This window comes from Oryza sativa, chromosome 10, assembly GCF_034140825.1.
Source record: "Oryza sativa Japonica Group chromosome 10, ASM3414082v1".
NCBI lineage: Eukaryota > Viridiplantae > Streptophyta > Magnoliopsida > Poales > Poaceae > Oryza > Oryza sativa.
Genome location: NC_089044.1, coordinates 21,605,327 through 21,618,928, shown reverse-complemented (window position 1 = coordinate 21,618,928; position 13,602 = coordinate 21,605,327). Strand labels below are relative to the sequence as shown.

Here is a 13,602-nt window from a genome sequence, read left to right as displayed (position 1 = left end):
CAAGTCATCCCAAACATCTTTAATCCAAATGAATTACCGCCTTGATCAGTCTGGAGTTGTTTTGGTTAGTGGTACTAATTTGATTGACGTGGTAATCCAGTCAACCAAAATAATAAAAACAAATTTAGCGGAGCCCATATGTCCCCATGTTCTCCACCTCTTCCTCTCCATCTCTCGAATCCAATCGCCAGCCCTCACTAATAGCCCAATCAATCCCAAGCTCAACCTTAGTGGGAGAACTTACCACCGCCATCTGTAGCTCGCCGAACACCGAGCTCAACCTCCTCAATGGCTTCGTCAGCTAGTGCCTCAACCCACTTTGTGCATCGAGTCTGCAACCTTTGGCGATATCTATCACCTCGAGTGAGTTTAAGCTTGATTTCAAACCATACCGAGATTTGCTCCAAATTTGCATACTTCCATCGTTGTTGGTTGTGCCATCGCGCCTGGCCGCCTTTTCGATCAAGATCAAGTTAATTTGAGGTCTGCCTCCACCATGAACCATTGGCCAAAGCCTCGAACAACCTAAGCCGCCGGCCCCGAGCTAGGCAAGATTCGCCTCCTGGAGCGAGATTAATTAAGTTTGAATTCTGCTCCACCATCGGCCGCCAGCAAGAGTATCTCTCAACCTCTACATCCCTCCCTGAGCTCGACAAGATATATCCATAAAGGCGGTCACTAGCCACCGCCTCCACCAACTTGTGCCTCCCTCCTTGATCTTGGCAAGATCCTCCTCTTGAGCGAGATCGAGTTGGAGCTCTACCTCTAGCGTCAGTTGCTAGCCGCCACCTTCAGTGACCTCTACCTCCCTGATCGCGTGGGCGGAGCTCGAGGCGTTGGCTCTAACTTGGCACCTAGGCCTCCGTTTCAATCGTGGTAAAAAGGGATGTAAGAGAATGAGTGATTGACAAGTGGGTCAATTTATTTTAATAAAATGATATACTAATATCGTTAATTAGATAACCATATGAGAACATCACTGTCACGTATATGCCACATAGGATCAATACTTTAAATAGATTAGGGGGGCATAAGTTAGGATGCCTAATGAATGTTCAGTTCTTAGTTCGAGAGCGTAAATCGGGCTACTTCAAAAGTTTGGGGTACCTCCATTGTAAACACATCAGCTGACTACTTCAACAGTGTCAGCTGGAACCCTCGACTGTTTGCAATAGCAGCAGCAGAAGCAACATTAGTGCGTCGTTATATATATGCTACTACCACCAGCACTATCCAATAACCAGTAAATAACACAGCTTGCATTGTGTGCATGCATGCCAGTGCCACCATCAAACATGTGATATGTGCTAGTACTACTATACGACTACACACCTCTCTCCCCCATCATCTTGCATTGACATTTCCTAGTGTGTCATGTGTCACCTTGGGCGATATAAGATGTGTGATGAGGTCCCCTACTGAGTAGTGAGTTTTGATCGATCTCGGCCATAACTAAATGCATGCCCTAGCTGGCCGTGGCTGCTAGCTCCTCCCCCACACACCACGCCCCGTCGATCGATATGTAAATCGAGCCCCTACCGCAGCGACCGGCATGCATAATCACGGCCTCACGGGGACCTCGATCTTGCCATGGATCATCTCTCTGATCTTTCTCTCTCTCTCTCTCTCACGGCGAGAGATCGAGCTAGGGATCGGGTCACTGTACTACACTAGTACGAATTGACGCATGTTAAGAGGGAGAGAGAGGGTAGCTAGATACTACGTACATAACTACATATGCATGAGTCACGCATTGTAAATTAAATCACTCTGTATTAATTGTAGATATATATGCTAGTAGTAGCAGTTAGCTAGCTCACTGCATGTGTGCTTAACTAATGTATATCTTCCCCAGAGCTAGCTTGCTATATATATATATATATCTACTACTACTTAAAAAATAAGAGGTGCTTCCATCGTCCATAAAAAAACCGGGTGAAAAAAATCCGGGCAGAAAAAACCAAGTTTGTCCGATCAAAAAAACCGGACGAAAAAAAAGTCCGATCCAAAAAAAAAAGTGAAAAAAAAACCGGGCGAAAAAAACACCCGTCCCTGGCAAAAAAACACCCGATCCCTTAAAAAGGGAAAAAAAAGTCCGAGAGACAAACCGTTTAATGAATAAAAAAAGCGAAAAAAAAGAGTCCGATTCCCTGGAAAAAAAAAATCTGATTTCCCTGGAAGAGATCCGATCTGTATTGGATTGGAGAAAAGAAAAAAAACACTTCTCTAGGTGCTTCTGTCGTCCGTCAAAAAACGGGAGAAAAAAACCGAGCGAAAAAAAAAAGAAAAGTCCGATAAAAAAACCTGGCGAAAAAAAACCGGGCGGAAAAAAAACAAATATGTCCGACAAAAAAAAGGAAAAAAAAGGAAAAAATACCGAAACGAATCCGACTACATCGACGCGGTAAAAAGAGTTTAAAAAAATAAAAAAAAAACTGTCCTATTCCAAAGAAAAATGAATTATATGTATCATGGAGCAAAAAAAAAAAAGAAAAGTCCGATAAAAAAACTTGGGCGGAAAAAAACCGGGTGGAAAAAAAACAAATCTGTCCGACAAAAAAGAAAGCAAAAAAAGGAAAAAAATCGAAACGAATCTGACTACATCGACGCGGTAAAAAGAGTTTAAAAAAATAAAAAGAAAACTGTCCTATTCCAAAGAAAAAGGAATTATATATATCGTGGTAAAAAAATCGACCGGGCGAAAAAAGAAAAAAATAGTCCGATCCGAAAAAAACAGGAGAAAAAAAAAATGGGCGAAAAAAAAATTTGTCCGATAAAAGAAAAGGAAAAAGCTGAAAAGAATCTGACTCCATCGACGCGGTAAAAAAAGGCGAAAAAAAACTTTCCGATAAAGAAAAAGGAATTATATGTGACGCGGTAAAAAAAATAAAAAAATCAGGCGAAAAAAAAGATAAAAGTCCGATAAAAAAACGGGGCGAAAAAAAAACAAATCTGTCCTATCCAAAAAAAGCCAAAAAGGGGAAAAATCAAAACGAATCCGACTCCGTCGACGTGGTGAAAACAGGGCGAAAAAATTCCAAAGTAAAGGGAGAAAAAAAATCAAAACGAATCCGACTCCGTCGACGCGGTAAAAAAAGGGCGAAAAAAATCCAAAGTAAAAGGAATTATATGTGACGCGGTAAAAAAATCGATCGGGCGAAATAAACCGGGCAAAAAAAAATCTGTCCGATCCAAAAAAAGGGGAAAAAATCAAAACGATTCCGACTCCGTTGACGCGATAAAAAAGGGCGAAAAAATTGTCTGTTTCTAAAGAAAAAGGAATTATACGTGATGCGGTAAAAAAAATCGAATCCTATTATATCTAGAAAGGTTTGACACTATGTGAAAGTGGTGAAAAAAACCCTTCGTAAAAGAAATGCACGAGAAAAAAAATTAAAAGGACGGAAAAAAGCGCGGAGGAAAAAAGTCAAATTTATATTCGTCGTTTTTTAGTCCATTTATATATCTTCTTTATCTCTAATCTAATCTAATCTAACTATAAAAAGAGAAGTTTCTACAGTATATTAAAAAAGGAAAAAATGCGCGAGAAAATAAAAACGGTTTAAAAAAACACGTGAGGGAAAAATGTCAGAAAAAAGCACAAAAGAAAACGCGCTAGAAAATAAAGTTTCGTAGTTCTAATTTTCTGATTATTATCGACATGGTTATGCATGAAAAACGTATATTATCATTACGTTTTTTCACCCGTTGCAACGCACGGGCATATTTGCTAGTATATATATATATATATATATATATATATATATATATATATATATATATATATATATATATATATATATATATATATATATATATATATATATATATATATATATATATATATATATATATATATATATATATATATATATATATATATATATATATATATATACTCCCTCCGTTTTTTAATTCACGGCGCCGTTGAAATTTTCAGATATGTTTGATCATTCGTCTTATTAAAAAATATAATTATTCTTTATTTTATTGTGATTTGATTTATCGTCAAATGCTCTTTAAGCATAACTTAATTTTGTTTTATATATTTGCAAAAAAAATGTGAATAAGACAAATGATCAGAAGTTTGCCAAAAGATTCAACAGCGACATATATGAAAAAGTGGAGGTAGTATATATCTATCCTTGATCGAGGCCTGGTATCCTATATACTACTAGATAGTATGAAGCAGTGCATCTATATGCACAGTAAATGGTGGCACATATATATGTTTCAATGTTTGGGTCATATGCACATATCTGGAAAAAGTTGCTTGAACTGACACTAACCAGTTGTACAGAATTCATGAGGGCTATATAGTGCAAAGGCTGGCGATATAGTAACTACACATTTCAAAAGGACTGTAGTGCTTTAAAATCATCAAAGTTGGATGTATAAAAACTAATTAAACCCACTAGATTTGTTAATGAAAAATAGTTCTCATAGTATACCACAGCTAGTACAGTGTATTTCTACATTCTATTGAAATTAATAAATAAGAAGTACAAGGAGTAGCACATTTGCATCTTTCTTTCAAAAAAAAAAAAAAGAACAAGAAGCAGCACACACTAGGCCAATTAAGTTGTACTCCCTCCGTTTCATATTATAAAACTTTCTAGCATTGTCCATATTCATATAGGTGTTAATAAATCTATACACATATATATATGTCTAGATTCATTAATATTTATATAAATGTGGACAATGCTAGAAAGTCTTATAATATAAAACGGAGAAAATATAGCAATATAGACAACTTCTAGAATTCAAATTTTCTTACAAACATAATACCCATATATACTACTCATTGGCTTTATTATTTATCCCAACTAGTCCCGACCCACACCGCACACACCCTAAGGCAAAACAAGTCCTTTTACATCTCTCTCTCCTTTATTTAGTCGTGCCAAGGATTTTATGTAACTTGTTATATTTTGGAACAGAGTTAGTACATTTTTATAAGCATGGAATTCTTTAATGTTTAGGATAGAGAGAATCTGCAAACAAATTAAGGATCAACTAAAAACAAGCAAATTAAATTACTTATCTATTGCAAGCAAAGGTTCTGCAATTTTGTTTTGCACATTTGTGCCGGGAGTATATAAAGTCCAAAATTTTGGAGCGGTTTTTTTTAAAAAAAAATGGATAACTTTTGACCGGAATTGATTTTTTTTTGCCAAATTAAGCAAAAAGAAAATGCAAAAAAAAAATCCTAGGCGAAATAGTTTCATGCCGGTGTGCCGTGTTTTTTTGGGGGCGGGGGAAGTGGGGTTGCAACTGGAATTTTGAACCAAAATTACAAACACTGGTTGCAATCTTGTGTATATAAGTGATCGATGCATATGTAATGACTAATGAGTAAATTAGGTGCCTTGCTATTTTATTGAAATTATTTGCATACACTGATCGTTAATGAAACCAGAGGAAAATCCTAGCTACCTAGCTTATCTCCTGAAATGAGGTGATCCTCCCAATCCCAGCATGACAGCTAGCAATGGAGCAATCTGATCTCTAGCTCCTGCCTCTTGATTTAATTTCAGAACTAAAAGCAACTGTAACCTTAAAAAATTACTAGCTCTCATGTAGCTTTTCCTCTCTCCTTGCTTTACATGTGAAGAGTAACAAAATTTTCATTCCCACAGGTGTCATTGTTTAATTAGCGGTATGCCCTCTTCACCTTCTTTAACCCAAAGATTTGTATATATGCCATGCATGATCAACGCATGGTTTCATCTCCAAGCATTATGATTGCAGGTGTTGGGTCTCCTGATCGAACTGATAACCTAATAATCCCTCTATCCCAAAATGTTTGACGCCGTTGACCTTTTTTAAAATGTTTGACCGTTCGTCTTATTTAAAAATTTAAGTAATTATTAATTTTTTTCCAATTATTTGATTTATTGTTAAATATACTTTTATGTATACATATAGTTTTACATATTTCACAAAAGTTTTTAAATAAGACAAATGGTCAAACATGTTTTAAAAAGTCAACGGCGTCAAACATTTAGGGAAGGAAGGAGTATATATATATATATATATATATATATATATATATATATATATATATATATATATATATATATATATATATATATATATATATATATATATATATATATATATATATATATATATATATATATATATATATATATATATATATGCTATCTCCTATCAACCTCAACATCTCAAAAGCTCAACCTTAAGAACATATAGTACGTACCTGCTACTACTATCTGCCCATATATATGAATGCACAGATCAATTAATTATCACCCTCATGAGCATCTGGTCATGGAGATATCGACACGTAATTGCTTCGAGACAAGATTTAGTAGTAGTGTAGTACCATTTAAAGCTTTAGACAGTAAAGACTGTTTGCTGCTTCTGTACAGTTTGTCCACATCAAATTAAGTTCTCTTCAGAGCTTGAGCAGCTTAGCTCCAGTTCGTTCTTCCTTCTCTCCCATATCGATCAATAATATATATATCATGTAGTACACCATACATGCATCTCCCAGCAGAGACCGGCCGGTCCCCTACGGAATCTGCTGCAATTTTTAGCTGCAATCGAGGTGAGTAAATTAGGGTTAGGAAAACGCCACGACCACATGATCCTTATCTCCATCAAGACATCCTGATCGATCGATCAATTAATCTCTCGCACACATAATTAAGAAAAAGGCAAGCAAATGCACGCTGTATCGATCTCTCTTTTAATTGGGACCTCTGATCTTGATGATATCTTAGCTCTAGTTTAGCTTGACCCACTTGTGGCAAGAACACCAGCCCATGCTAGCTCAGCTCTCAGCTCATCTCTGCAATGGTCAAAGTGATCTCAAGCATGCGACCGATCCGAATGGGAGCATGAGAATTATGACCAACCGTGAGCACCAGGATGCATGATCTCTCGAAGTGCATGCATCTTGATTCCTTTGATTCTTGAGGACCATTTGGTTTTCGCAAATTGCATGTGCCTGAACCTAACGGCAATTATAATTAATTTAGCTCGATAACTAGTACTGTGTGAGCTAGAGCTAGCTAGCTAGCTCAAACTTGTTTAATTTGACCCATAATTTAGATGAAACTGTCTCACGCAACTGGTTATTAGGCAAGTAATTAAGTAGATTCAGTTCGAGCTTTTCGAGCTGCTTCAGGTTAATTTACGAGCCAAATTGCACACCTCAGGGAACGAAAAAGCTAATTAAGTTTGGAGGGTACTAGAGACACAAATTGCAAAATTATATACGAACCAATAATCTGCACTTGAGCTATTAATTTCAAATAGAGTGCATTCAAATCATGTGCACATCTCAGCATGTTTACGCGTGCATGAGGCCATAAAACACGACGCCTCTGTACGTCAGCGCTGGGGGCGAATCAGGTTCACTGCTGCTTAATTATATTGTTCAGCACATGTCTACAGTTGTACATACACATGAGACATGACATCAGAAACAGATACTAGAACTAAATTAAGCCAAGTTTAACGTAACGGAATGGTTCCCCGCAAAAAAAAAAACGGAATGGTTATCTGTACTGTTATAAAAATTAGAGATGTTTTTGTCCATACTTTAGTACGCCATCCGTATTTAAGTCAGTTTTTAAGTTCATTCGCTTTTGGAATTACAAATATGTATTTTAGTAGGTTTTTTTAAGTTCGTTCACTTTTAAAATACAAAAGAAGACGTATAAGAAATCTCTTTAAAAAACTCACATGCTAACTTGAAACGATTAGACTTCTAATTGTATCTCATGATCTTGAAAAGACAATATCCAAGCGAATTTCTACAGTGAATTTTATCTTATCTAAACCGTATAACATTAATAGTAAGATTAAGATAGTCTTCTTCCATTGCAACGTACGGGTATTTTTTCTAGTCGATTGCTCAAATTGAAAACACAAAAAGTAATGCTGCGAACTAACAGTTTGAAATATACGAGTGAAGGACACAGACAGTAGCATATCATCAGTACTGGCGTACTGCTTATATCTGGTGCACATATAGTTGCCTCAAATATAAATGTACTCATGAGTAACACTGGATAGAATAATAATTTATGGAACTATGTATGATCATCAGAAACACTGACCGGATCGGATAATGCTATAGTTAGAAACAGGGTGGAACAGCTAGTTACTATACACAAATAAACTATAAGCATTTCTAGGATTTAAATTTTATACGCAATAGAAGTATTTTGAGGATACTGGTTCGAATGAACATGAATCCAAGAATTTTCAACCAATCAAGTAATAATACTTAGGATGGAAATCTCCAAGCAAATTCAAAATTTAAAATTTGACCAATCAGATGACTAAAAGAGAAAATCTTAGCTAAACAACATATAAATGCTTATATTTAGGATCGAAGGGAGTAAGATGTATATACATAGTTTTCCTTTGACTTAAAAGAAATCAAATTTAATTAATATATGTGTGAAATTAATTTTTAGATAGTGGAAATGTAAAAAAAAAAAAGGAATGGGAAGTCTAGTTATGTACTACTCCTCAGCAGTAATGCATACGGCAAATATGGACATAGTACATTAAACAACTCAATTCAAAACATTGTTGATGAAGAGCCCAAAGCATCTCAATTCAGTTTTCAACTCTTAAAACCAATGGGATCAGGTGTTACCACACACATGAAATATAATATTGCATTATCCCCCTGCTTCCAGTACTGCTCATGGGTAGTACAATTGCCTCTTTCTGGCCAATCAGCTGGCCCAGTTAATTATGGAGCTCATCACACCCTTGCCTAACTAATACTATAATCTAATCTAAGCTTGGGGCCCTCTAATGAGTTAGTACTAGCAGTTATCACTACTAGTACACAGCAGGAGCAGGGTGTTGCATGCATGAAGTACTATGAGTGAGGATATATATCGATCAAAGCTAGCTTCTCTGGCCGGTCAAAAGCTTAAAAATACCCTAATTAGTTTTCTTTTCTCTTCACACCATGCATGGTTTACTGATGCTGACATAGATTTTTGATGCAAATGTGGTCGGCACAAAATTGTTTAAGAGTGCTAGAGCCAATCAGAATCACACATCCATCCATCCATGACACCCAGCTGCTAGCAGCAGGGCTTGAGAGGGACATGCTCACATGATCTCTCTTCTCTCTCAAACCCAATATCATTAGTAGCCCCTGTGGGCCCCACACCTCCTCTCATAGCTAAGCTATAGTACCAAGTAGCTATATACCTAGCTTAGCTAGTAGCTAGAGCTAGATCCCTCTCTCAGCTTGCATTGCACTTTCTTCTTCTTCTCTTCTTCTCCTTTCCCCTCCTTGAGAAAGCTACTTGGTGGCTATATACCTACTTGTGCTTGTGTTGTGTGTGTACATAGTTGCCATCTTCTTCTCCTTCCATAGCAACCTCATACACACACTCTCTCTCTCTGGTAGTCTGGGTGCCTAGTTACACATACATTCATACTCCATGCTAGCTCTCATATATACACCAATCTAGAGACACCCCTAATTCACAGTGCCACATGCAGTGCTATATTATCAAGAGAGAGAGAGAGCCAATTAAGCAAAGGTAGGTAGGTAGCTTCCATTTCTTCCTAGCTTGAGTATCTTCCCTTCATTGATCTCCATATATTAATTAGAACCAATTTAGTAGTAGTAGTATTGTTATTCCTCCCCAAGAAAAACATCCACTACTTAAAGGAGACTCGATCTCCATGTTATAATAAGGTGATATATATATAACCCTAATCCAAGTCTCCAAAAATAGTAGTAGCAGAGAGTACACTGTTTCATATATCATCCCAACTTAGCTCCCGGAATTAGCGTACTAGTCAAAGTCAACAGCTTTGGTAGGAGGAGGAGCACGCGAGCTTAGGTAGCCTAGCTATGGAGTTCACCCCAATTTCGCCGCCGACGAGGGTCGCCGGCGGTGAGGAGGATTCCGAGAGGGGGGCGGCGGCGTGGGCGGTGGTGGAGAAGGAGCACATGTTTGAGAAGGTCGTGACGCCGAGCGACGTGGGGAAGCTGAACCGATTGGTCATCCCCAAGCAGCACGCCGAGAGGTACTTCCCGCTCGACGCCGCGGCGGGCGCCGGCGGCGGCGGTGGTGGCGGCGGTGGCGGCGGCGGGGGGAAGGGGCTGGTGCTGAGCTTCGAGGACAGGACGGGGAAGGCGTGGAGGTTCCGGTACTCGTACTGGAACAGCAGCCAGAGCTACGTGATGACCAAAGGGTGGAGCCGCTTCGTCAAGGAGAAGCGCCTCGGCGCCGGCGACACCGTGTCGTTCGGCCGCGGCCTCGGCGACGCCGCCCGCGGCCGCCTCTTCATCGACTTCCGCCGCCGCCGCCAGGACGCCGGCAGCTTCATGTTCCCGCCGACGGCGGCGCCGCCGTCGCACTCGCACCACCATCATCAGCGACACCACCCGCCGCTCCCGTCCGTGCCCCTTTGCCCGTGGCGAGACTACACCACCGCCTATGGCGGCGGCTACGGCTACGGCTACGGCGGCGGCTCCACCCCGGCGTCCAGCCGCCACGTGCTGTTCCTCCGGCCGCAGGTGCCGGCCGCTGTGGTGCTCAAGTCGGTGCCGGTGCACGTCGCGGCCACCTCGGCGGTGCAGGAGGCGGCGACGACGACAAGGCCGAAGCGTGTCCGGCTGTTCGGGGTGAACCTCGACTGCCCGGCGGCCATGGACGACGACGACGACATCGCCGGAGCGGCGAGCCGGACGGCAGCGTCGTCTCTCCTGCAGCTCCCCTCGCCGTCGTCCTCGACGTCGTCGTCGACGGCGGGGAAGAAGATGTGCTCCTTGGATCTTGGGTTGTGAGCTCGAGCCAATCTGAATTGGAGAAAGGCTAAGCTAGCACTGACGACGGCGACGGCGACGACGCCAACTGATCAAGATCAGGCAATGTTTGGAGCAGCTGCGTATATAGCTTCAGCAACTGCATGTGTAACAGTGAGATGAATTATTTTCTTGATGATATCTTGCTCATATTAATTATTAGCTAGTTAATTTGCTCTATGCTTAATTAGTTACTGCTCTGTTCTTCATTTCTATGAGCCTAATTTGGAGGAATTTGATCAGAAACTCTAGAACTGTGTACTGTGGGTTTCCTTAGCTTGCTACACTTCCAAAAAGGTGATCTTGGTTAATTATAATTGTAAATACTCTTATCAAGTTGCAGTAAGATAAGTACTATATTGATAACACTGTGCAAGTACCTGCATATGATAACAATTTAACCCCCAATTAATCTATGTATATATAACTTGATTAATTGGCTTTGTACTATATTGATAGTGCCGGACATTCATTTTTTTTTAATCTCTTGAAGAAGTTCCAACCTCTCAGAGCAGATCATGAGAGGCTCTTCTCCCAAAATAAGGCAGATTACTGGATGGTTAGAGGTCAGATATACTACTGCAACAAGATCAGATATGCATGCATGCATGCATCATGTACTCCATATACTATCCATATCGATCTGCAACTATAGTATGATAGTATGATCCCTGCCCTCTGTTGCATTGGTTCCTGTGCAATTCTTTTGCTGCTGCTGCAGTGCTGCATCTCATGTTCTGATCCACTCCTGTCTCCGTTGCTACTGGAGTAGCTGCATATGCTGCACAACCCTCTGTAATTCGTGTAAGATTCTTCAGAAATCATGCTGGCTCGATCTTACAGTTAATATCCAGCTGACTGATGCAGAAAATACTTACAAACCTAGATTCTACAACATTAATTGTGCATTTGTAGTTTTGTGCACACCCATAGCATACATGCACACAACAATAATGTTATAATTAATTGTGAATATATTCTTGGGTCATTTGCCAATTAAACCCTTTAAGAGAAAAGTGTAATAAAACTTAATTTGAGTATAAAAGGAATTTAAGTGCTATTACTCCTATTTTGCATCAGTACCTTACAAAAGAAACATCAATTGCTCCAAAAGAGTAGTTCTAGCTGAATTGAAATGATGAGATATGTGCACACATTACATACCGTCACATATTTTTTTGGGAAGACTGGTTATAGCTTTTGTTAAAGCAAAGGCCGGATTTTATCTGTTAGCTAAATAAAATTGTTGGAAAGACTTGTATATCATAAAATGATCAGTGATACAAAGGAACATTATATATACTCACTTGGAAAGGATTTGTGCCGAAATAAGTTAATTCTAGCTAATATTTAAGCATGTTTTAAATGTTGTTACTGTTATTTCCCTCCTGATTCTCTCTTGGATCAAGTATGCATACACCAGGGAGAAATATTTTATTTTATATTTATATTTATAAGTAGTAGTACATTATGGAACACTGGGCAGCCCAACATGCACTTTTATTTACCTTTAGGATAAGAGATGCACGCCCACACTAAGGACCTAAATGGAGTACAAAATAAATATAGCAAAAGACTCCACAAATATATACCTCAGTAGCTATTTAGTCTTCCTTCCAGAGAGCTGATCTTTCATCAATTATATATTCAGGTTTCCTTCAAACTCTGCTGGCTGCCTATTATTGAACTAAAGTTCATGGAAAGTACTAGCTGCTCCCATGCAAATATGTAGTCCTGCCCATTGATGTGTTCTTCTCAATATCTAAACTTCAGTGCTGTGCAGCACAAAATTGGATGCCTAATTATGTACATATATATGGTAGTGAAGCGTTCGAATTAGTTACAATTCACTAACTAATGGAGACAAATTATGTTGTAAATGGTCCTAACCACCATATAAGAAAGGATGGTGGAGTGCCATATTTTCCAGTGCCATTATCTTAATGCATGTATGGACCATCCTATACATATACATTTTTTAAAAGAAACGTGCATAATCTTGTACAAACATACATATACTCGATTCAATGTGTGCATCATCTCAATGTGATATACTAGCTTCGTTTTAGTAGGATATTTATAGCTAGCAGCCAGAGTTTACATTCCTTAATTGCACAAAGTTTGCAGAATTTGACAAGCATGTATACCTTAGAACGTCACTATATATTCTGTTGAAGTGAGGGTATAATATATAAAACTAGGTCTTCAAAAGTAGAAAAATAAAAGCACCTGATTTGCATCTCTCTTGAAGTGTGGCAATAATTAATTAATTAAGTCTATGTTTGATGAATATATGCTGTCATTGCTGAACACTTGAAAATTACGTATACCTACTACCACAACACACAACATCCTAGCTAGTGGAGACATATTATTTGTAGGCTAAAGACATTCTGTTTCATTGATGATACCGTAGAGAGTCGTTCTTTATGATCATATATATAGTAGAATATAACGTTTCCCTATACAGTTTGTCTAAAAAATATGGAGATATCCACAATTTTTTGTTAAAGCATGCACAAATCATTTAAAATGTTGTTCTAACATATCTTTATATATTTTTTTAGATAATGGAAATTTCTGCCTTTACTTCAATAGAAACTACAGCCAATTATCACATTATGTTGTTCATAACTTCTGGGCTGTCGACAAACCCTTAAAGAGACAGAATAACAGTAAAAATTCCAACCTACAAAATGAGATAACATAATCAAAATGAAATCATATTGCTAATTTTTTATCCATTGTTAGCATAAATCTGCATCACCGTTATC

General features: G+C 38.6%; 1 protein-coding gene across 1 annotated transcript; it reads left to right on the top strand.

The window, feature by feature from the left end:
* The first annotated feature begins 9,750 nt into the window (after positions 1-9,750).
* LOC107278273 (putative B3 domain-containing protein Os10g0537100) lies at positions 9,751-11,109 on the top strand. Its single transcript, XM_015758366.3, has one exon. The coding sequence runs from the start codon at positions 9,872-9,874 to the stop codon at positions 10,808-10,810; it is 939 nt and encodes a 312-aa protein (XP_015613852.1). The 5' UTR covers positions 9,751-9,871; the 3' UTR covers positions 10,811-11,109.
* Positions 11,110-13,602: the final 2,493 nt, after the last annotated feature.

Bases quoted from the DNA above. Each gene is read 5' to 3' on its own strand.
- LOC107278273 (XM_015758366.3), top strand. From the start codon at position 9,872: ATGGAGTTCACCCCAATTTCGCCGCCGACGAGGGTCGCCGGCGGTGAG.